The sequence below is a fragment of the Brassica napus genome, chromosome A7, assembly GCF_020379485.1.
Source record: "Brassica napus cultivar Da-Ae chromosome A7, Da-Ae, whole genome shotgun sequence".
Classification (NCBI taxonomy): domain Eukaryota; kingdom Viridiplantae; phylum Streptophyta; class Magnoliopsida; order Brassicales; family Brassicaceae; genus Brassica; species Brassica napus.
Genome location: NC_063440.1, coordinates 12,723,232 through 12,746,741, shown reverse-complemented (window position 1 = coordinate 12,746,741; position 23,510 = coordinate 12,723,232). Strand labels below are relative to the sequence as shown.

General features: G+C 30.1%; 2 protein-coding genes across 2 annotated transcripts; both read right to left on the bottom strand.

Annotated features, from left to right (window-relative positions):
- Positions 1 to 4,538: 4,538 nt before the first annotated feature.
- LOC106358189 (nuclear transcription factor Y subunit B-9-like) lies at positions 4,539 to 6,405 on the bottom strand. Its single transcript, NM_001316100.1, is given in 2 exon segments — positions 4,539 to 5,179; positions 6,354 to 6,405. Coding segments are annotated over 2 exon segments (693 nt in total).
- Positions 6,406 to 15,533: 9,128 nt separating this feature from the next.
- LOC106356401 (probable beta-1,3-galactosyltransferase 5) lies at positions 15,534 to 23,198 on the bottom strand. The gene is made up of 9 exons (XM_048735517.1): positions 23,119 to 23,198; positions 17,122 to 17,327; positions 16,975 to 17,038; positions 16,792 to 16,864; positions 16,596 to 16,716; positions 16,421 to 16,508; positions 16,195 to 16,320; positions 15,977 to 16,086; positions 15,534 to 15,770 (listed from the first exon to the last, which is right to left on the bottom strand). Exons 1-9 carry the CDS (start codon positions 23,196 to 23,198, stop codon positions 15,610 to 15,612), a joined length of 1,029 nt encoding a protein of 342 aa, XP_048591474.1. The 3' UTR covers positions 15,534 to 15,609.
- Positions 23,199 to 23,510: the final 312 nt, after the last annotated feature.

Here is a 23,510-nt window from a genome sequence, read left to right as displayed (position 1 = left end):
TTTTGCACAATGAAACCGTAAATCTTCATATTTATGTTTTTTCTTAATATTATTATCAATTTTTTATTTATCATTTTAATCCTTATAATTTCATATATCTTAGCACTATATCTATTTTATAATTAACTATAATATATAAATTAAAATATTAAAATAGTACTAAAATTTCTAAAAGTTTCAAAAATGTTATCTATATAAATATGGCTTAATCTAAAGTCATTGATGTTAATGAATTCATCAATTCTTCATATTATTACACCATGTTCAAATTGAATAGATTCATAAAGAGTGTTATAAACTACATTTATTGTATATTTTATATTTATGATACAAGTCGTAGAATATTAATTTTTTCAATAAGTTGTAAAGTGTAAATTATAAAACTTATAAAATTCATTATAAAGTTTTAATTTTAAAAAGTAACACTATCAAATCTTAAATTTGAAGTTTAGAAAAAAGTAAAATAAAGTTGTTTTTGCCGATACTCTAACATAGTTATATACGTATTAAAAATAGTTTTAACTACTCAAAATTGATTTTTACTCACATATATTGGTCTGAATAACAACATGTTAAATAACTGCGGTGCGATTCTAATAATAACAAAAATATATACATATATATACATTTATAAAGATTTATAAAGATTTTTGTTATTATTAACTAGTGCAGGCGATAATTCATTATTATATCTAAGATTCAATTTAATATTTTCAAATACAGGAAATTTGTATATCCTAATTAAGAATTTGTTTGAAGTGGGAAAAACTTTGTTACTCAGATTAGATGAAATATATCTAGCTTATCTAAAACACAAAAATCCTGATAAACCACACATAACGCCAGTTGTACATGTTTATGTTTTGAATTGGTTTAATTGTATATATATATATGACTTATATTTACATAATTTCAACATTTGTGTTCAAATTTAGTTTACGGCTATCACCTTATATCACATATTTGAAAACAAAACTAGTATGACTAAATATTGAGAGGAGATAAAAAAAAATCCGGTTTTGGATCATTTTTTCTTCTGGTTGAGATAAAATTATATCTATTTAGTTTATCTAAATTGAAATTTAATAGCATAAGAGAACATGGAGACATTTTATGTAGTATCTCAGAAAAAAATAGTTAAGGGAAAATAGAAAAAGACATAAAAATATCTTAAATCAAATGCTTTTAGATACCCATCAGAACTTTTCATGCCACATATATCTTTTAAAATGGTTCAATTTTTCTGAAAATAGTAAAATATAATTTAATTACATTTAAATATAGATATTATTTGTCCAGAACTCCATGTGAGATATTTTCCTGATGAGGTTGCTCTAACATACATAAGTGTATTTATCAAGTTATGTGTACTAACAAGTAACAACATCCAACAACATCGTTGAATTCATTTTATTTTTGGTAAGAAATATGGTGGAAGATCTGCCAGCAGGATGGTTGAAACCGATTAGTTACTTATATAACGGAATTGTTGTTTTTTCAAAAGAAATATTAATGGCGAAGAAAAAAGAGAGAGGGGTTGGATCAAATTAAGTTAATGTAAACAAAACCATTTCTCACTCACCAAACATGCCGTTTGGTGTTAGGAAGTGTATAAATGAATAAACTTGGTCGTCCTGTAAATGCTAAATGAAATATAAAATTATACCATCAATTCGATTCTTATAATAGTTAGATGAAACGACGCAGAGTGGGCAACAATATACTATTTTCATACTTGTCGAAATCACACATGACACAACCGTAAGAGAGTTGTCATGATATTATTCTCCATTTGATCCCATGAACTTATAACATGATGACTACTTTATTGCTAAACGACATTAACAGAATATTATCATTTAAACCAATGTAAATTTTCAACGAGATCTAGAGTCAAAACTCTGTTTGTTCACGTTCATTTTAACTTTCGGCGTCGGTAAGGACAATTCTTAGCGCTATATGGACAACCGATCACATGACTGGTTTTCGATATGGAGTTTGGCTGGCATGTAAAGTGTGCCATGGTGTGGTTTATTGTTTTTTTATTTTTTGCAAATTTATATGTGAATTGTGAATTGTTATGGTTAGAGATTGAACTTCCATAGTTCATTTTTTTGTCTTGTTAAATATTTTGATGAAAAAAAAAGAGGAAGAGGAAAAGAGCACCGGCGTACAAAAATGTTTCATTACTTACACATGATCAACTTTTTTGAAGGACACATGATAAAGATGATTGATATAGGAGAACATGAGTTCATATTTATCATAATTAGATAAACAATTTCAATTTCCTCGTACATGCTTTATTTTGTGTGGGCACAAGCTTAAGATAAAATATCCCTAAACCGAGTCGTCTGTAAAAAAACAAAACTACCGATCCAGTACGTACAAGACAAGAACCATGCATTGCTATATCATCAAGTTAGTTTTTTATAATAAAAAAATTTGGACAACAAGGTTTTTTTATAGCTTATTATGGTGTGGTACAGAGTTAAACTTGGCTAAAAGTAGTTTCGACTTTCGACTATAATTATAGACTTTATAGTGGAACTTAACTCGGGATAAAAACTGTCAAATTAATAAACCGAGCTGAAATCCCCAATGCTGCTAAAGCAACAGAATTCCGGTTCGGTTATTTCCGGTTAACAAAATAAATCCAACCGTCTGGGTAATCTTCGTTTCTACCAATTGGAATTGATTTATTCGATACTACATAGATAAAGTTTGAAACTTTGTTCAAAAACACTCGCAATTGTGCATTCAGTTTGTTTTCATGATTGTGTCGTCTCAGTGCTGCTTTGCTACTTAAAAGATCTCAAATTTTCATTGCCCTTAGGTCTGTTGTTTTGTTGCCCTCATACGTGTATGATTCATTGAACACTCTTGTTTGATACCAAGATTAAGGCTTTCTTGGTCCACATCAAGATGGAGCAACCCATTTCAGTTTGCTGATCAAAGATGGGGTACTCAAGAGAATGTGAATCACCTCGAGGAGTGCACCATTCCCAACTGAGTCTTTATGCCTTCCTTACAGCAGCACTTATAAGCTTTTATTGATTGCTGATCATTAGAAATAGAGAGTGGAACACAGTTTCAGTGTTTGTTTCGTCTTGTGATGTTTATCATTGAGTCATTAGTTATGTAGCCACACACTCTAGTCATTTTCCCTTGTACATCGAGCACATTCTTGTATATCACAGTGTGATTTGTTCTTGAAGTTGTAACAAACACCCACAGGTGTTTAGTGTTTCAGTTTTGTAGTTGTTTTGTTGGTGCAGTGCAGTGCACTAGGGACATGGGTATTCTCAGTTCTAGGAGCATTGGTTGCGATCCCAGTGGGCATCAAGCGCAAGTCTCTAGGCCCACTTGTTTTCTTCGGCACAACCGGAACGATGCTCGACATCATCATTGGCATGACTCAGTGCGAGAGAGAACACGCTGAACACCAACTGAAGTTACTCCAAGACTCTCAAAACTCAACAACAACCAACGCAGGGACAGATTCCTTCTCCTAAATCTTCTTTGACAGTTTTCTTTACAATAAGACTTTGATGCCATCCTCAAGTCCAAACTTGTTTCAAGATCGTGATCAGTCCATGTGTAGTGACAGCAGAATAAAGAAGAAATGATAAACTCATATAAAATAATGATTTATGATCTCATCCAATAATCTCAACCATGAGCACGCCAACGAATACTGAGACACTTATGAGAAGAAACAGTCATTTAACGAGAGCGAAAGCAACGAAGTAGGCCAAAGACCGCACTTGGTCGAGAGCGACCATCACAAGCATGAAGGAGAGACTCTTTCTCCAACTTCACTTGACACTGAGCTGCATGTTTCTTGACTTGTACTAAAGCTGCTGCGACAGCAAGCGCAAACGCTGTATTGCTTAACCGCCAGAAACTCCTTGTTGATACTTTGTATGACTTGAAAATCAGCTTGTGTCATTCCTGTTTTTGGAACTGATACGTTGAGAACATCTGGTGGTATAAGCATTGGTCTGAGAGTGGTAAACATTAATTACAATGAGTGCTATCATCAATTCATCATAGTGGAAACTGCTGGAGGATTATTTCGATCGCCATCCATTTCTCAACAAATTTATAGGATCAGGAGTGTAAATATTGAGAAGAAAATTTGAGGATATATAGCAAGTTAAAACAAATGGGATTTATAAGATTATTTTAAAGAGGGATTTTAATAGTCATTTATGAATGACATTTGCTTTGTTTAATAAAGAGTAGGATTGGTTTACGGATTTTGTTCACTAACAATCTCCCACAAATATGCAGTGTTAGTCCCATTTCTCAAAGTAAAAACAGAAACCAAAAGACTAGATTTGACCAAATTGAACTTTTCATTTACATATATCTATATATAAATTATCTCCAAAAGAAATACTGAAACTGAAGTTTGATATTATTCAACCTTTTCTTTTAAAAGATGCAGCAAATAGATATGTTTGGTAAGACATAAATAACTATCCAAAACATGTTTTGAATAGACATGCAGAAAATCAAAGAAATGTTCATCTTCACTTATACTGACCATACTGGTCATAAACCGGCATTCCATTCATAGAAGAGGAAGATCCACCGCCACCACCTACTGATCCTTCCGGACCCGATCCGTTATGGTAGTACCGACCACCACCCATGACCATAGACTGATCCAACATACCATAACCATAAGAACCCGGTGGAGGTGGGCCGTGAAACCCCATACCACTTCCTCCATAGACCGGTTTAAATGATGACTCACCTCTAAGTGAACACCCACGATCGGTCTCGAACTCACGGTACCGGTTAATGAACACGTTGAGTGGTCCAACGTAATCATCGAACCCAAGTTTGCTCATTGCCCAAAGGATATCTTCAGCAGTTATTGTCTTACGTTGCTCACGTTGGCAACGCTCGTTAGCTTCACCGGTCACGAAGCTGATGTACTCGGAGACGCATTCTTGAATCGTTTCTTTTGCGTCGTCAGAGATTTTGGCGTGTGGCGGTAAGATTTTACGCATGATCCTTATCACGTTTGCGATTGGCATGTATTGGTCTTGCTCACGAGGCATGCTTGGTTGTTGCTGCGGCAAGATAGTCTTGTTCTTGTCGTCGCATGCACCGATGGAGCCGGTCATTGTCGGGATTGAGTTGTTGTGCTGGTCCAAGTTCAGTCCTGTTTACATAAATTGAAGTTGTTTGGAATACTAAATGAAATTACATTTTTAGAAAGCGGATTTAATAGTTGAAAACGAGGACTATCAAGTGAAGACACGTGCTTAGTTAAGTACTAACCAATAAGATAAAAGATAAGTTTACAGGTCCCGGTTCCATTATGTAGACTGTTCAGATTCTTGACGTTACGTTTACATTCATAGAACGAAAAAGTCAAAAGGATCTTTCCACTTCTCGAAATACTTGAAATTTGATGATTTTACAAGTACAGCGCGTATTCCCAATTTTCTTTGTCAAATTTCTAGCTTGCTTAATTCAAAATTTGTTTTATTACTTAAAAAGAATTAAAGTTGGTTATTGGTTAACCAATTCTTTTACTAATTAATAAAACGATTTGGATTAGGTGAAACTATTTCATCCCCTGTGAACTAGAATTACAATATATTTATATTACTTTTTTTGGCTTTAAATAGAGGAGTTTACAATAGTATTTATACTATTATATTTGGCTAAAAAGTGTAATTAGATTCATTGGATATTTCCAAATCAGGGTGGACAAACGAGAATTTCGTTTTGAAACGAAAAAAAACAACCGTTACAGTAAAGCGAATAAACTAATAAAGAAAATATCATAAGAGTAATTTAATATTTCCAATTGAAAATAAATTAAGTTTTTTTAGATTTTGAGTCGGCCTTTAAACTAAACCAACATATACAATTCCCACCTCTATATTTTTAAAAAGCCAGAATATAAATCTAAAAGATAGAAAAAGAAATCGAAACTCAATATTTCTTGTGCATGCACCGGTATTGTCAATGGACAAACATATGAAGATCTATCATCCCCCATTAAAAATTGTTCTTATATACCATATCACGAAATATTTGAATTAAGGATTGGTTCCTGCTTGGATGTATACACGAATATGCAAATAAATATATAGATATATCAAACTCATTCATGCATGCATATATATAAGCGTCTTGCATGTGAGTAGACTCTTCTCCGTACCTTTAAAAAAATCTAAGAAATAAAAATCTCTACTGTTTTAAGAAGACATGAAAGTCTCTAGTTCTTTGTTGATATACAAAAAACCTCAAAACAAGTTTATGATTCGTGAGTATACATAGTGCAGGCACGTATATACATAAATAGGCACTTATTATTTGATTACCAGAGTTAGATTTGGGTAGCTGATAGTGAGAGAGAGGAGCTCCACGTTCCATTGTTTCTCTGCCGTTTTTTTAGACCTTTATAAATTAATTATTTGAGTGATTTGTTGCATGCAAAGAGAGGGTGATGGTAATGTGGTTTTATAGAGAGATGATACAAATGGCGAAGGAGGCGGTTCTTACGAGGTCGCTATATCTCTCTATCTCCCATTGGCTGATTTCATTGGCTAGGGTCCAGTTAAATTAAAGCCACTGCTCTTCTCTCATTGGTCCTTCATTTCACTTATCACCAAAGTTAATTAAGTGAAAGGGTGTTTACAGAAAAAGAAAAAAAAAAGAAAAGGAAGATTTTATAGAAAATACACTTTGTTTAGAAAGAAAACTGAAGAAGGAAATTCTCAATGTTTTAAAATTGAAGTTAATAAAGTTTTCATAATCAATAACATTGCAAATGATTCTCTTTTATGAGCATAGAAAAACAACATCTTAAACGCAACTCAAAAATCGGAGCACAACACACCAAACCAAAAATCAACAAAATCTTACTGGACCCGTCGAAGAACAAAAACAGATCTCAAGTGACGACTCTAGAGGCATGGATAATCTGTAAAACCGATGCAGAATGGAATAAACTCACAAAGCCAGCGGGATTTGTTTGGATATTCTCGAGAAACGGATTCACCACACCCTCCAAGGATCGAGCACCCAAGACTTCGTCAACGCCCCTCCCATGGCAGAACCATTAGCGATGCGTCTGGCAATCGTCAAGGCAACAACTCTCGAGATTACAACTCTTACGATGTCTTCCACAATCTAACGCTCATTAGAGCAATCAATCAAGACATGCATGTTAAGGAATTCATAGAACCGTTTGCAATATCTAGGCGATCTCTTCTGCGTTTGTCAACATCTATTTCTCTCATTTGAACTCTTGTTATATTATGCTTATGTATTTGGCCCATCCGTGGCATAACTTGGACATGAGGGCGCCTTTCTATTAGTAATGAATGAACTTGTGGAAAAAAAAGCATATAAATTTTTTTTTTTAAGTTTGTAAAACTCTATATCTGAAGTTTAAAAGTGCTTTTCTCCAAAAGCAAAACTTCAAATTTACCTTCAAAATTATTTGTATTTATACTATAGTCCTTATATTTTTCATAATTAACTTACTTATAAAAATTTTATAAATAATTAGCACATATATAAAATATTACATCAATATTAATTAATAAAATGGTACACTAATACTTTTTTTATATGATCAATTACTGCATTTTGAAGTAAGAAATGGCTTTCTTTATTTTTAATTTATAGATTACAAGCTAAAAATTGTTCAATTATGTTTTCATGTACCTTTTTAAAAAAACAATTTTATTAAGTTTCATTTGTAATATTGTTGTTGTTTAAATCAAGTTTTAAAAATTTATGTGTAAAACTTAAATTTATAAAAACAAATTTGTAATATTTATGAGATATAAAAATTTCTAAAGATTAAAACTGTAAATGAACAAATATTTAGGAATCATAAAAATAATGTGTAATTTTAAAGACCAAAAGCAAATAAAAATATGAAACTTCAAATTTGAAGTTTTGAGTAACGAAACTTCAAATATAGAGTTTCACTACTCAAAATTTCAATTTTGAAGTTTTGAAATTCTTTTTTTAAGAAAAAAAATTTATTTTTGAAGTTATAAAATTTATTTTGGAGATGCTCTAAGAGAAGCTATAATAGTATCTATGTTCTCAACCCATTTATTCCGTAGTATTTACTTATGTGTTTGTTAGATTTGATATTTTACCTTGTACTTAATATTTTATGGTTTGAGTGTTACTAACTAAAGAGTTCTGATATTTTGCTAAAATCATGTGTTTTCTTACTATGTTTATGTCATAATAGCCTCCAAAGAAGAAGAAAAACCAAAAGAAATTTTATTAAAGGGTAAAAATACATTTATACATATGGTTAACTAATATAGACTTAGGGGTTTTATTTAACATTTACACCAAAAAAAAAAAATAGACTTAGGGTTTAGAGTTAAGGAATAAAGTTTTGAGGATATGGTTTCAAATTTTTAAAATAACAATAAATATTAATAATTTCAGAATAAAAATGAGTTATTTTGATAATTTTTTCCTTGAGAGCTATTTTGTGACAAAAAGTTAAAAATGACTATTGAAAGAATTGTCCTATTAAATTCAACTAACTAATTTATCTTTCTAGTTAATATTATATATATATATATATATATATATATTCTATCAAAATAGAAATACGCAATGGACTTTATATTATAGTCATGTATGATTTACATAAAATTATACTAAATTAAATTTATTTCTAAGGTTTTCATTAAAATATTCCAGTCATTACATATACATTAGAACATTTGAATAGAGTACACCTTAAATAATCAATATATTTTAAGATATGTTTACTTTCATTACAACATACTATATAATCATAGCTATTTATTTTTAATACAAAATATCTGATAAAATATTTTAATTTTCATTATCTAAATAAATTATTAAATTCGCTGCTATTATTAAACTATTATATATAATTATTAATTTATTTTTAGTTTTAAAAGAAAAAATAAAAATCTGTAGTATTTTAATATATTAAATACTTCCCTTTTAAATTAGTATAGTCCCTTACCCTTAAGTTAATAAAAATATAAACATTTTCAAATATTTATTATTGTAAAATATTTATTATTATTTGACCAAATATCTTAAATTTGCATCCAAAAACTTGAAAAATAAAATATTGAAATTATTTAAGTATACATTATTTGATTATATATTGGCTTGTACTACAGTTAATATTTTTAAAATTATAGTTTTTACGGATGATTTAATCATATATATGAAATCATTTATTTAAAGAACATTAAAATAGCTTTATCAGTGCAAAATAGATAAAAAAGACTTAAAAATCAAAAGTACAAACCAATAAAAATTATAAATATATAAATATATGTTGTTTCATGAAATATACATAATATTTTAAATCATTTTAATATATAAAACTTATATAAAACAAAGTTTCAACACAACTTTAATAAAGTTTCACATTTATATTTTCATAACGGTAGATTAATTTAGATGTTAAGACATATCTAATTTATTAAACGTGAAATTGTAATTACAAACCAAATTCAAAAATCAAAATTAAGTTATATATATAACATCAAAATTTATACATTTAAGTTTATATGAAATTAGTAAAAATAAAAACTCGCGCATAAGAAAGTTAAAATGAATAAAAAAATAATGGATCAATCCAACTCAATCCTAACAATATACCTCAATGAACAGAAAATTAGATCTCAATATTAAAAATGTATTTTTTTCTCCTCAAAATCATAAAAACGAATTTTATAAAATCTAAGTAATATTTTATGCTTAACCCCAAATTTTAGAAGAACTTAATAACCATTCAAGTTTAAAATTATTATTCATAAATTTTTGAGTTATTTAAAATTATTATTCTCCCATTAACTTGAATGAGTTATGGATTGACCCAATTGATACTCCAATTCGTTCTTCGACTCTAGTATACGATAATATAATTAGAATGATGAGGATATCAGAATGTTTCGTACTAGCATCAACATGCCACCCTCTAAGTTCAAATCCGACATGACAAACAAAGTCTAAAGTTTAAATTAAAAAATCATTTAATGAAATGGCATTAACCAAAAATAAAAATGTAAAACACTCATATAAAGCATACGCCAAAATTTTGAATGAACTGAGATTATTCTTAGTTCGAGTATTTGGCCCTTTTCCACTTCTTCATTTTAGAGAAGTCGTGGCAGAATAAGGTGTACTTGTTTCCAGGAATACTAATTAACTTTTATCTGTTTTGAATATATCATCAAAAATGAACGAGAAAATTTTGGTTTTCCAGTATTATTTTTCTGAGCAAACAAACAGGATATTATTTTTGTGAGTTAATCTTACTTGATTTATATAGTAAAAGTAGCTATATTATATACATATGTAGAAGTTTTTTTTAAAAAAAATCTTTTTTCTTGTCTTATTATTAGCATTTTAAACAAATTCTCAACAGTTTCATTAGTTAATATTGAAAACTGTGGCTTACACTTAACTTAATTTCCTTTTTTATTGTTTGGCAATCACGTGTTGTTTTACAAATATACATGGGTTTGTATAAATTAACACTGTTCTCAAATACAAACGACAGATCTTTCTCGTCAAATTATTGTTTTAACATCAGTGTGTAAGTGTAACTCAAATGAAAGGGCTGTCTATGAAGATTGAATTAAGGACTCTTATGGAATACCTTAACATCCGTGAAAACTTAAACCGAAGGCAAGCCTGTTGGCTGTTGCTTTGATTTTGATTTTGTCACTACAAGAATAGGCTAGGCAATGCTTGTGACAGCATCAAGTTGAAATTTGTATCCAAAGGAAGCAGACATTGACGGAAGTTGCAACAATGAGCTGTGCAGCTAGAGAAGCCTATTAGTTGTTTCAGCCGTGAGACAGATTCTGAGTCTCAAGGAAACTGATGGAACTCTTAGGCCAGAGGATAAAGCTTTCATCTATGGCAGATTCTGTGGCACAGAAAAGAAAACTGGTCCAAAGACTGTTGCACGGGTTTTTCAAGGCAACGTGTGGGATCAAAAATTAACCCGATGGAGCTGAAACTTTGCGACGATCTTCAGTATGCTACTGTCTTGCAATTCAACGGTTGGTTTGTGCTGTGTTTGAGCTTATTCAAACATCTATGGGCAATTCTCATTTGAATTTCCATATCCTTTTGGGTTTCTAAGATTGAGGATTTATGAAGACTGCATAAATCACATTTTCTAGCAAAAGGTTGAAGAGAAGAGGAGAACAGTGAAGAGCTAACTCATCACGAGGTTGAGTTAACATAAACTTGGAGAGATTTGGCTTGGATCTGATAATAAGGCCTGAACGTCAAGTGCTGTAAAACGGAGTAACTGTTGTTAGAATTTTCAAAATTTGCCATTCGGTATGAGTTGCAGGTTTCTTAATTCTCAAAGAAGTGAGGCTTCCGGTAGATTTAATTCAGCAGAAGCTAGACACACGAGTACAAATATGTCTAGAGAGCAAGGTGTTTTACAACAGAGTCGGCTGATAACAATAAAAAAGTGACTGCAATAGTGAAAAAGGAGTCAATTGTGTGATTCATGTGGTTTGTTGAAAAAGAAATGACAGAGATTAAAGCAGTCATCATGTATCTGTACTGTTCAACAAATACGACATGCTCTGTACTATTGGCGACAGCTGATTCTAAGTGATTGTCATCTAAACTTCATGATGGATAAAATTGTTCAGCTTGGGCTTGTGATGATTTCAGGTGAAAGAAATTCAGGTGCAGCAGAGATATTTTTTTTAGATATGAATTCAAGCAGGGGAGGATGAATGTCATTCATTTTCTTGAATGTCATTACAAAAAAAAAAAAGCTAGGTTGTGTAAAGTGTTCTGGTGTGATCAGATACATATTTGGTAAGCCTTCAGCATTGATTGTGTTCCCGGACTGCTGAGACAAGGCGTATTTGATAATGACCTATGAAGCTAGACAATCATTTGGTAATCACGTTTGGTTTCAAGCTGAATATTTTGACCAAAAGGAGAACGATGCAGAGCAAGATTAACCTTTGGGAAGAACTGAGAAAACTGTTTAGAAGTTATAATTGAGAAGTTTGAAACTCATGAGTTTTTGCTGCAACTGGTATAAGTCAGAGATGAAAGAGGAACCCAGAATTTGGATGCTACAGCTTTGCGTTCTGAGTTAGTAGTTATATCTGCAATGGTTCTGTTGAGCTGAGCTACAAGTGCTTTATGGTTTTTATATGAGTGTGCACTCAAGCAGGGAGAGAATGAGAGACAGTGATTCAATAATGCAGGGGGAGCTGCTGCTATGAGATTGTTGCTAGAAGAGTTTGAATTGACACACTCAAATAAAAAGGTGGAGAATGAAGAACATAGAATGTTATGTCTTACACAAGAATACTAAAGTCTGATCTGATCGATGAGAATGGCACGAGGACTTACGGACATACGAAGTTGTGTCGTATGTGCAGTGATGATGTGGCATTGAGCCTTGCTAATAGGAATGATTCACGTGGGCTTCAAACATTATAAGAACATGGATTTGTTTCTAAGAAAAAACCTAACTAAGATTAGTGGGCTTGAGGAGCTTAGAGTTTACTCGGTTGGAGTATAAAGAGAACAAGACGGTGACAAGGAACGGTTACGCGTCTAGGGTTCTATTGAAAATATACATGGATGTGTGTGAGGTCACCCTACCACACAGTTGAGCTGTTGATAGTTTTGTTGTACAGAACTATACTTGTAGAGAAGACAATGAGTAGTAGTTGCTCTTTATTATAAATCAAGTTAAGAGTGGTCGGTACGGGTGTGTGCTGGTACCATAGAGCAACGTTGTTTGTGTTCTTATCAAGTAAGTGTGTTATGGACGTGGTTCCGGGATGTAGAAAATGAACCCGTTTAACAAATTCTATGTGTTCTTTACTTTATGCTCATACAAATGCTCATACAAACTTGTACTCAATCACATCGCACTCTCGAATATTTAGGTTTAGCCATATATCATGTTTTTAACCAAACATCTTGGTGGAAGGAGAGGAGCAGAGTAAAAAAACAAAGAAAAAGAGGATTGAAGGAGAAGTGCCTCTGGCGCCGTCCAACCAGACGTCGGAGTTAAAATGATAAAGATGAGATGCTTTTCTTTTGAAAAAGAGATAAATGTTTAAGCTTTACTTGAATAAAATAAAAAAGTTTTGTTTTATTAAAGTTCTTACTAAATATCTACGGCCTCTAGTTTTATACTCTTTCCATTTTAATATAGATGATGTTTTAGAAAAACTATTTTGTTTCAATTTACATGAAGTTTTGAAATTTTAAGGTTAACTTTAATTTTATTGGAAACTGTTCAACCAATTAGATTTTACTGTTTTTTTTATAATTGGTTAAATGGTTTTAAAATTATATCTTTAAAATACTTTTTCAGAGAAATGTAATTTTTTTAATCTTTATGAACTAGTACAAAACATCACGTATTATGAAACGGAGGGAGTACTATTTATTAGTACAACTAATTAAAAACTAGTATGGTTTGCAGAAATCATATATAGAAAAGGACTCATTAATAAGCAAGAAATGTCGACGAATCATCCAAATACCAGTGATTGGTTTTAAGTAAACCTCACGACTCATGATACCAATTCCCAATACATTATTTAAGAAGTAATTTTTCAAGTTTCATCACCACACTAATTTTGAAAAAATATAATGACATGACATAATAACAATGATGACATGGTTTGAAATTAATTGCGGAATTAATATTTATAGTCAATATTGATTTATATTTTTGGCACGTTTTTTAAAATATGGTAATACTAATAATTCATAGATCTATATAACAATAAATAATAGAGAAATGTTCTAGGATAGCACTAAAAATGTTGTTGTCACAAATATATACTCTAAGGATCAAAATAACCAAAATGTTTCATTAAATAGATAAATATACACTTATATCTCTAAGGTTAACTAATCCAAACCATTATAAAATTTTGAGATTAAATTTTAAAATTTTATAAAATAAAAAATAAATATTAAAAGTTTGAAAATAAAAATTTGAATAATAGTTTCAAAAAGTATTTTGAATTACAAAAATAAAGTTTTTTAAAAAACAATTAAAAAAAAATTATAAAAAAGTTAAATTTGAAAACATATAATCTGAACTAACTTTTTATTTATTTATTTATTTGTATTTATATATCTAGGGTATTAAGGTCTTTTTACCTATTAAATAAAACATTTTGGTCATTTTCCTCTTTAGGGTCTATTTTGTGATTACACTTGAAATGGTCTATTTAGGAGAATTGTCCCAAAAAAATTATTTTATTATTTATTTTATTTATTTATTTGTATTTATATATCTAGGATATTAAAGTCTTTTTAACTATTAAATGAAACATTTTGATCATTTTCTTCCTTATGGTCTATTTTTGTGATAAAAACTTGAAAATAGTCTATTTAAGAAAATTGCCCTAAATAATATAATAATAAAATAAAAATGTAATATTATTTTAAAATTTAAAATTTAGTTCTATTTTATAGATATATAACTTTTATTATTAAAACAATTCTTCAAAATTTATGCAGTTTTTTTTAATTTTTTTTTTGTAAATTTCTAATTCCAATACCATTAGTTTTTTTTTAATATCCACAAATTTTAGATACAACAAAATTTTCTCTTAATTTTATAGAATTTAATTTAATATATTTTAACCAAAAAAATAAAAATATTTCCAAGATTATAATTTTAAATATATATAAAATATATATTATTAAATATAACTTTTTAAAAAAATATTTTATTTTATATTAAATTTTACTTATAATTAAATTAAAATTAAATATTGTAAGTAAAGAATAAAATATAAAATTAACAAATTTTATTTTAAGTATAATTTAAATTTTAAAAACTTTTATTTCTGTACATGATGAAGGAAAACACATAGTTAGTATAAATGTGAATGGGCATCTTGCTCTCCTACCTGATTTTTGCATTGTTTTGTTGTTGTGTGGGTGATCACTAATTGGCGGAATGAATCATGATTTTGTTAACTAAGATTTTAGCACAAGTTCCTTAAAAATGAGCTTTAAATTTAAAGTTGAGAGGCAAAACGCACAACAGAAGCTCTGACAACACTTGACACTATTGTATTCTTAGTATAAGTTACTCTTCGTAAAATTTTAGTATTTTTATTAACTTTCAGTAGTACTTTGAATAAATATAACATATGATTAATGTCTTTTTTCAAATAATGATCTTGGACAGTATAGACGAAAATAAGGAAAACAAAATCTTTGACATAAACCAGAGCATCTCTTTGTTGAGACCTAAAGAGTAGAAACTCATGGCTCATTTGAGCCATAAGTATCTATGGAAAATACTTCTAAACTATAACAATTTTCTTTTGAACAACTAAACTATCACAATTAAGAATAGGTTTTTCATATCGGGAAAACTATATAATAAGCAATCCCACTCATTCAAGTATAAAAGTCTCACTATTTTTCTTTCTTTTTATTTTTTTCCACGAACAAAAAAGACATATTAAACGAAAAGGTATTTGCTCAGATTATTCTCAAGTAAGCGGATTTGTATACCTTTTGGTTCTTTACAAAAACAAAATGTTCATCTCCTCTTATTACATTTTCTTATCTAAGAAAGTTATAATTTGCATCCCACACGGCTTTATCACCTTCTCCACACATCACATGAACGGTCCACATTCTATCGACAGATTTGCATATCCCATTGCACTTCCTGTCAAAAGACGCCACACACACTTCACCAGCCTCTGCCTTCATTTCACAATCTTTGGAAAATGAGAAAGAAAAAGAGAGTAACCACATGAGATAAAACTCAAATCATTGTAAAAACTCAAAAAAGTGGTATAAATTTTAACATTTAGACCAAAAAAAAAAACTTCTGAAGCATAGTAAATAATATATATAGTTTTACAACAAAAAAAAAAGTAAATGATATATATATATATATATATATATATAGTTTTTTTTTTACCTCGATGTGTACCACAACAGAAATTACGATCATCGATATGCTCAACCTCAAGACCAATTAACCATGACCCGAGTGTCACATCTTCATTTGCATACTTGTGTAAAATTGGCCTGCAAAGTTAAACGTCAAATGTTATATTTGCTTGGATAATAATCATTTCCTTGGGAGAACATATTTTTCGTCATTGATAAATCATGAACACTTAGTTAATTACTTACTGGTTGTTAGATATGTATGTGGCAAGATCCTTTGAGATGGCATAGATTTGTCCTGTAGCATGTCGAAAATATTCATTACCTTCCTCTCCAAATTTCCAAAACTCTGGTTCACGATACTTGGACGTCCTAAACGTTATGATAAATACATAAAAGTCTGCTTTAAAATCTAAATAGATGGCATCGAAAAAGTTTAAGAGATAACAATAACACAGAATGAGATTTTTACTTTTGAGTAAGAACAGGTCCGGATATCATACATCCAATGTAGACCATCGGCTTATGATGGTGCATACCTAATGTAGAAGCAAGCATACCTAACAAAGGCAAAGACGTGAGCAAAAAGATACTTAACAGTTTAATTCAATGAGAAGAGAAAGAAAAATAGAAGCAGAGTTTGATACCAAGATTGACATGAACATCATCATCAATCTTGACGTAAAACTCAGCATCCCACGTTCTAACTGCACTGGAGAAGAAGCTTTTTGTTTTCGCAGACAGATTATAATATCCTTCCACATGATCCTGCACAACAAAAAAAATATATCACGAAAACAGTAAAATGATCCTAGAAAATATAAAGTGTTCATTTAATCTCACCAGCCTAAAGAAATCTTTGTATTGAGCATCTTCTGAATCAATTTCCTTATCCAATATACTATGTGGTGTCGGACTGCCAACAAAAAATTTTATACACACTCAAGTAATTAAGAATCTCAATCTCATAAAAATAAACAAAACCATTAGACTATATTGTATTCCATTACTATTCTATGAATTAACCTGTGTCCAATCATGAATTTGACGACAATTCCTTTATCTTTTTCCAATTTCTCAAGCTTTTCCCCTGTGATATATATAAAGATGACCAAGATTTAGAGACAATGAAGTATGAAAGGCACAATATTTGGAGGGACATCAAACAATAACCCTGAGGCATCCAAGTCTCTCTAAGAGATTCACGACGTTTTCTACTGCTAAATGCAGTGTTGATACCAATCACCATGAAAACTTTCTTCCTTTGGTTTCCTTCTGTCGAAGTATTTGTTGTTGAGACATCAACAATCGGTTGAGAGCTCTGTTTAACAGAGAGCTGCTTCTGAAGCATAGACACTGACTTATCCAATGATCTGTTCCTATAAGATATATGATCATCAAAATACTATTATATTCTTGGGACATTTGCTAAAACCAACCCAAATATTCAAGTCAAATGTAAAAGTGTACCCTACTTTCAGTCAAATGCAAAACCAACCTAAAGGAGTAGTGAAAGTACTATTTCACCCTTATGACCAAACAAAAAACATAAATGTATTTTACGTTTCTATCCTTTGGAAGTCTACACGTAATAAAAGAAGTCTACATATATATAGACTTCCTACGAAGTCTACTTTATAGACTTGTTTTGTAGTCTACACTCTAATTTGGTCTACTAATTTAATTTTGAAAATGTATAAAAATAATTATTGTGATATTTTTAACTAATCATCAATATAATGGATAATATGAAGTAAATAAATTAAAATTTCATATAATCGAATAATTTTGAAGAATATATACTAATTTGGTTATCATGTGCTAGACTATGTTCATAGTTTAGAAACAAAAGGTTCTAACATGTTATGTCTTTGCTCAAAAAAAAAAAAAACATGTTATGTCTTTTAGTAGTTGATTTCATAGGGTTAGATTTTAGATTTTGTTTTTTTTTTTTTTATTAACTTAAATCTGCATATTAATGTTTAGTAGTTTATATTTTGTATAAATGAGACTTTTTGATTATCAAGCAAAGCATTTAGGGTTTGATATTTGTGGTTTAGGGTTTTGTAGACCTATAATAAAGTCTATTTATCTGAAGACGTCTTTTTCAGTCTATATTTTTCAATTTATTTTACAAAAAATCATTATATTTAAACTAAGTTAAGTTCCTTAAGAATAAAAAGTGAAATCATATACTATAACTATTAAAAAATAAAGAAATAAATTTAATAAATCATATATTAAAATTATTAAAATAATAAAGAATAAACAACAATAATTAAATTATTATAGTAGACTTCCAAAAAGGTCTACTATGTTATAGTAAGATCTACTCCAAAATTTTAATTTTAGTAGACTTCAAACGAAGTCTACAGTATCGTAAATTTTAACCTAGTTACATTTTTGTCTCCCTATATAAACAAAATTTATTCAATCTCTCTCTAAAGTGGCTGCACAAGTTCTTAAAACTCTCTCCCTTCTCTCTAAAACTTTCTCTCTTCTCTCTAAAATTCTCTCAATTGTTTCTAAATCTCTCTCATTATCTTCTTTCTCTCTAAAATTTTCTCAAGTTTTTCTCACAATATTATCTTGTCATTTTAGATATTATGATTCATGGTTTTCATCTTCTCCTTTAAAAAATGTAAGTTTTAGATCTATAGATTTTAAATGTGTATTTTTATGTTTATTTCTCACAATATTATCTTTTTTTGGTAGGTATTATCACTCATGGATTTCATCATCTCCTCTAAAAATGTAAGTTTTAGATTAATAGATTTTAAATATGTATTTACATGTTTATATTCAAATAAATTTATAGATCAAGCTCTCTACATTAATTTACTACTAGTTTACCTTATAAATTCTATTATGTAAAGTATTTTCAGATTTAAAATTATTTTCACATTTCAAAATATATAGATTTTTTCAGATCTGAAAATTATCAGACAGTGTAGACTTCTAAAGAAGTTTACTAAACCTTGCAGACTTCATATGAAGTTTACTAAACCACAAAGTTTAAGCAGACTTCATTGGAAGTCTACAAAAATATGACTTTAATTTTTTTTCTATGTTTTTTAATAATTTTATCTTATTTTGCAGGTATTTTCTTCCATAGTTGTTCTCTTCTCCTCCTATAAATGTAAGGTTTACATCTATAGATTTAAAATATGTGTTCTAGTATTTATATTCAAATAAAGTTACATATTAAAATTCATATTAATATGTCTTTAATTTATAACTATTTTGTCTATTAAATCATATTCTTAAAAGTTTTTTAGATTTAAACTTATTTCATATTTTTAATGTATTATTTTCAGATCTATTTTTTTTTTATAGAGTAGACTTCATTTAAAATCTACTTAAAACTTACGGCTGGTAGACTTCAAATGAAGTCTACTAGCCTTGAATTTTAAGCAAATTTCATTAGAAGTTTACTCAAATATTATTTTAATTTTTATTTTATTTTTTAAAATTTTATTTTATTTTGCAGGTATTCTCTTCCAATATTTTCAAATCATCTTCCCAAAAATGTAAGCTTTCCATATATTCATTATAAGATATGTTGTGTTTATAATGAACTAAATTTATAGATTCATACATTATCTTTTTGCTTTGTTACAAGGATGACAAAAAACCATTTTTGAAATATTTTCCAGAACAAAGTATTTTCAAATTTTCTAAATGCACACTTTTAGGTATGAAAATTTTCCATTAGTGTAGACTTCAATTAAAGTCTACTAAACAATAACTTTACGTAGACTTAATAAAAAGTCTACTAAAATATGATTTCATTTTTTATCTTATGTTTTTCTCATAACTCTATCTTATTTGGCAGGTACTTTTTCCAAGACTTTATTTGAAGCATCAAGATTATGAAAAATCAAACATACTCAAGAATACTTTTTAATATATTGCTCTGTAATAACTTTCATAATAAAATATTAATTTTTAAATAATTTTTTAATGCATAATCTATAAACATTGTATTTATTTTTAGTTGTTTTCACTTGTATGATATTATTAATTTTTTGTTAGATGTCAATTTTTTCACAAGATCTAACCAACCAAACAAGTAAAACCACCATAAGCTAAAATAATAACTAACACACATGTGAGAATAAGAAAATCTATACAAAATTTTCCCAAAAATTTTCAAGAATAACACTAATCAAAACAATTTGCAATAAGTATCAAGTGTATAATTATAACACATTAAATTGTGAAATTCATCCAAGACCATTAAAATTTTACTAACATACACTGTAAAATAATTAAATCATGAAAAAATATGATGAATAATACACAAATACACTTTTAATAGAATTTACGACGTAGACTTCAACTGCAGTCTACATTTGTAGATTTACAAAAACGTCTACACTTATTATTTAACATATAGTCAATCCAAATTTTTTTAGTGTATTGGCGCAGGCTTGATACACAAAGGCATACAAAGTGTGTCTTAGATAACTCGATCAAGTTCCGTACTTGTCGATTATTCGTGACAGGCATAAGAGGAGTATATTCCTAATCGGAGTCATTTGTTTTAAATGATGTTTGGTAAGGAATAGGTTAGCACCATCTTCTCAATTTTGTTGTCCAGATCATAATCTTCTTGTGTCATTTCAAGAAGTTTACTATGTGTACAGCCATCATGCACAAGGAACATTCTTCAACCTTTCCGATTCTTCATCCTTTTCGAATATTTTGTCACCCAAAATGTCTTTGGCCCATACTTCACACTCGCTCTAAGTTTCCAACCACATCCTTGAACACGACACTTAGCCACATACAGAGTTTTTGTTGTCTTATATGCTGAAAATGTAAAATTATATTCCACAGTCACCGACTTCAGCTTTGAAACAAGCTCAGCCTTACTAGCAAAACTATAAACGAAGACTTAGAAATACGTCTACAATTATTAGCTAACAACATTGTCAAATCAAATGAATTATACCTTCATAATTATAAAAAAAATTATTTTCAAAATCACTCAAACCCATTAGGATTAACTAATACACACTGTCAAACAAAAAAACTAGAAAAAATTTAATGAATAATACACAAATTCACATTTTTATAGATTTTTCTATGAAGACTTAATATTTAGTCTCTGAAGATGTTGACGTTCTTTTCAGTTTACAGACGTAGACTGTCAAATAGGTCTACTCTTTGGGTTGGTTTTTGCAATTGACCATTTTACGGGTTGCTTTCTATAGTTGAATAAAAGTTGTAATTTTTTACATGTAGACTTTCATTTCAGTCTACAATTTAAAAAGGTTACTTTTTGCAATTGACCAGAATTCATCCAAGATTTGACTTTCAGAACTAGACTTCATATGCAGTCTACATGTTTGAATTTTTTTTTAAAGAGGTTAGATTTGCAATTGACCAAGTTTGACTTCAAATCAGTAGATTAAAATGAACGTCTACAGGTGTGTAGACTTCTTGTGAAGTCTACTCTCAAATTCGACGGGTTGGTTTTGCATTTGACCAAAATTAAAAAGTAGACTTTATACGCAGTCTACATTTTTTTTTAAGATAAGAAGACTGCATATGAAGTCTACAATTTAATAAATTTTTGATTGCTTTTTAAACTTTTTGGTCAAACACAAAACTAACCTATTCCACGAAGTCAAAGTTTTGGTCAAATGCAAAACTGACATTTTATAGACTTCGTTGGCAGTCTACATTTTGTAGACTTCCGTTGAAGTCTATTTTGAAAAGTCAAAAGTTCGGTCAAATAAAAAACTAACCTCTTTTAGGTAGACGTCTTAGTAAGTCTACCGAAAATTTTATTTTTGTTGTCAAAGGTAAAGACGGAGACTACTGGGGAAGTCTGCGTTAGAAAAAAAAATTTGTCTGGTCAATTGCAAAACTAACCCGTGAAAAGTCTACAGCAGGTGAAACCAATAAGAACACAAAGGATTCAAGACCAACTGTCTCTTTATTAAGAATCACTTAAACAATCTTTTACAAAGACTTGTCTAATCCGAATTACACAACGCCACACGCGGCTTGTCACGGACCAATTCTTAATCTACCCTTTGCGTGAACCAACCCCTGTTGATCACGTTTACAAATCACTCACTTTCTGAAACCCCAAAACCCCTGTTTGTGTTTCTGTGAGAATATATCGTTGAAAGCTTAACCTAATCCTAAGTCTAAGCTTTCCTATTTATTGCCACCAATTCTTTCCAATTGTGCAATATCTATTTTCCTAAAAATCAGCATCACCAAATCTTTCCAACAAGATCAGCCAATGGGAACTCTCCACGTCATCACGTCTTAGTTCCTTTTGTCCACGTCGATGTGTTACACATTATCGTCCATGTGTAACACAACAGCAACACGCCAAACTTCAATATTCTTTGAATCTGTCCGAGCCATACTCCAAAGAACCATGTCAATCAACACTCTTTCTGTGTCAATGCACCAGCATGTCAAGCTCCAGATCCCTGAGCTTACACTCTCCCCCTTTTTATCTGAATATGTCAATCTCTAGAAATCTGCAAGCATCAACTCACAAACACATAACCAGTGAAGCGCAGAAGCAATATAATTCACTAAACCATCAGTCACAGAACAATATGTGAGTTGCTCAAATTCTCAAGCAGGTACAGTGTAAAAGTACCTACAATAGTTCTAGATAATTAATCAATCTTTTACACGATCCTCCCCCTGCTTGTAACCCCATAACCAGATTCTACTTGATTGCATATTCTGATAAAACTAACCGGTTCACAAAGAGGATACTTACCTGGATTTACATGAGTCGCATGATCATGGAGAGGAATGACACTTATTTGTTGGCTACCATTCAAAGGAAGATGGATGTACCTTATAAGACTCACTCAAAAGATCTTGTTAGTAAAGACATCAATGATTAGGAGGACAGTTAAGACCCAAATTATTCACTCTATCAAACCAGAGATTTAAATTCACTTAGCACTGAAGTGTAAAAGACATAGCAAGCTGAGTTCGACACATCTGCAGAGAATAGATAAGGACCCCATGATAAATCACCTAGCATATACATCTGAGATAATTAAATGAATTTACAAAATTGAGTTTGATAACTTCTCTGTGTCAGGAAGATAGATCAGCAACAACTTTATCACATATTTCATCACAAAAGACGATTAAAGAGATCAACTTGTCAGCGCAAACCTGTAGCTATTTCTCAGCCGAGTAGCTGTCACAAGCTCCTCTATCCAGCTACTAACCGATTCCACTTTGACTGGGATCATGATCACACCGTTTTCAGACAACACGATGGGTATCTTGTGTTCCTACCTCTTCCTCTTCGGTAGTGTTTTGTTCATGTTCTTTTCAGAGGATTACATGAATCACCTCTGCCCAATCAAGACATTGATCGATGTCAAATACAAAATGTGTTGCATCCTGATTCAAATCGAGTGTCTATCACGTTGGGCCTTATTAACCTTTTCTTTTTACAATGTGTAAGACTTCCTGTTCTTTGTAGGACACACTTTTAACTTATCCTTTTTTTTTTTTTTTAAACCCCAGCATGTGTTACACTCATCCTCTCCCGTGTTACT

Bases quoted from the DNA above. Each gene is read 5' to 3' on its own strand.
- LOC106356401 (XM_048735517.1), bottom strand. From the start codon at position 23,198: ATGATCCCAGTCAAAGTGGAATCGGTTAGTAGCTGGATAGAGGAGCTT. The intron at 16,717-16,791 runs GTGAGATTAAAT...TTTGTTGTGCAG, and splicing joins ACAAAGATTTCTTTAGGCTG to GATCATGTGGAAGGATATTA. The intron at 16,087-16,194 runs GTAAGTAATTAA...TTAACTTTGCAG, and splicing joins ACATACATATCTAACAACCA to GCCAATTTTACACAAGTATG.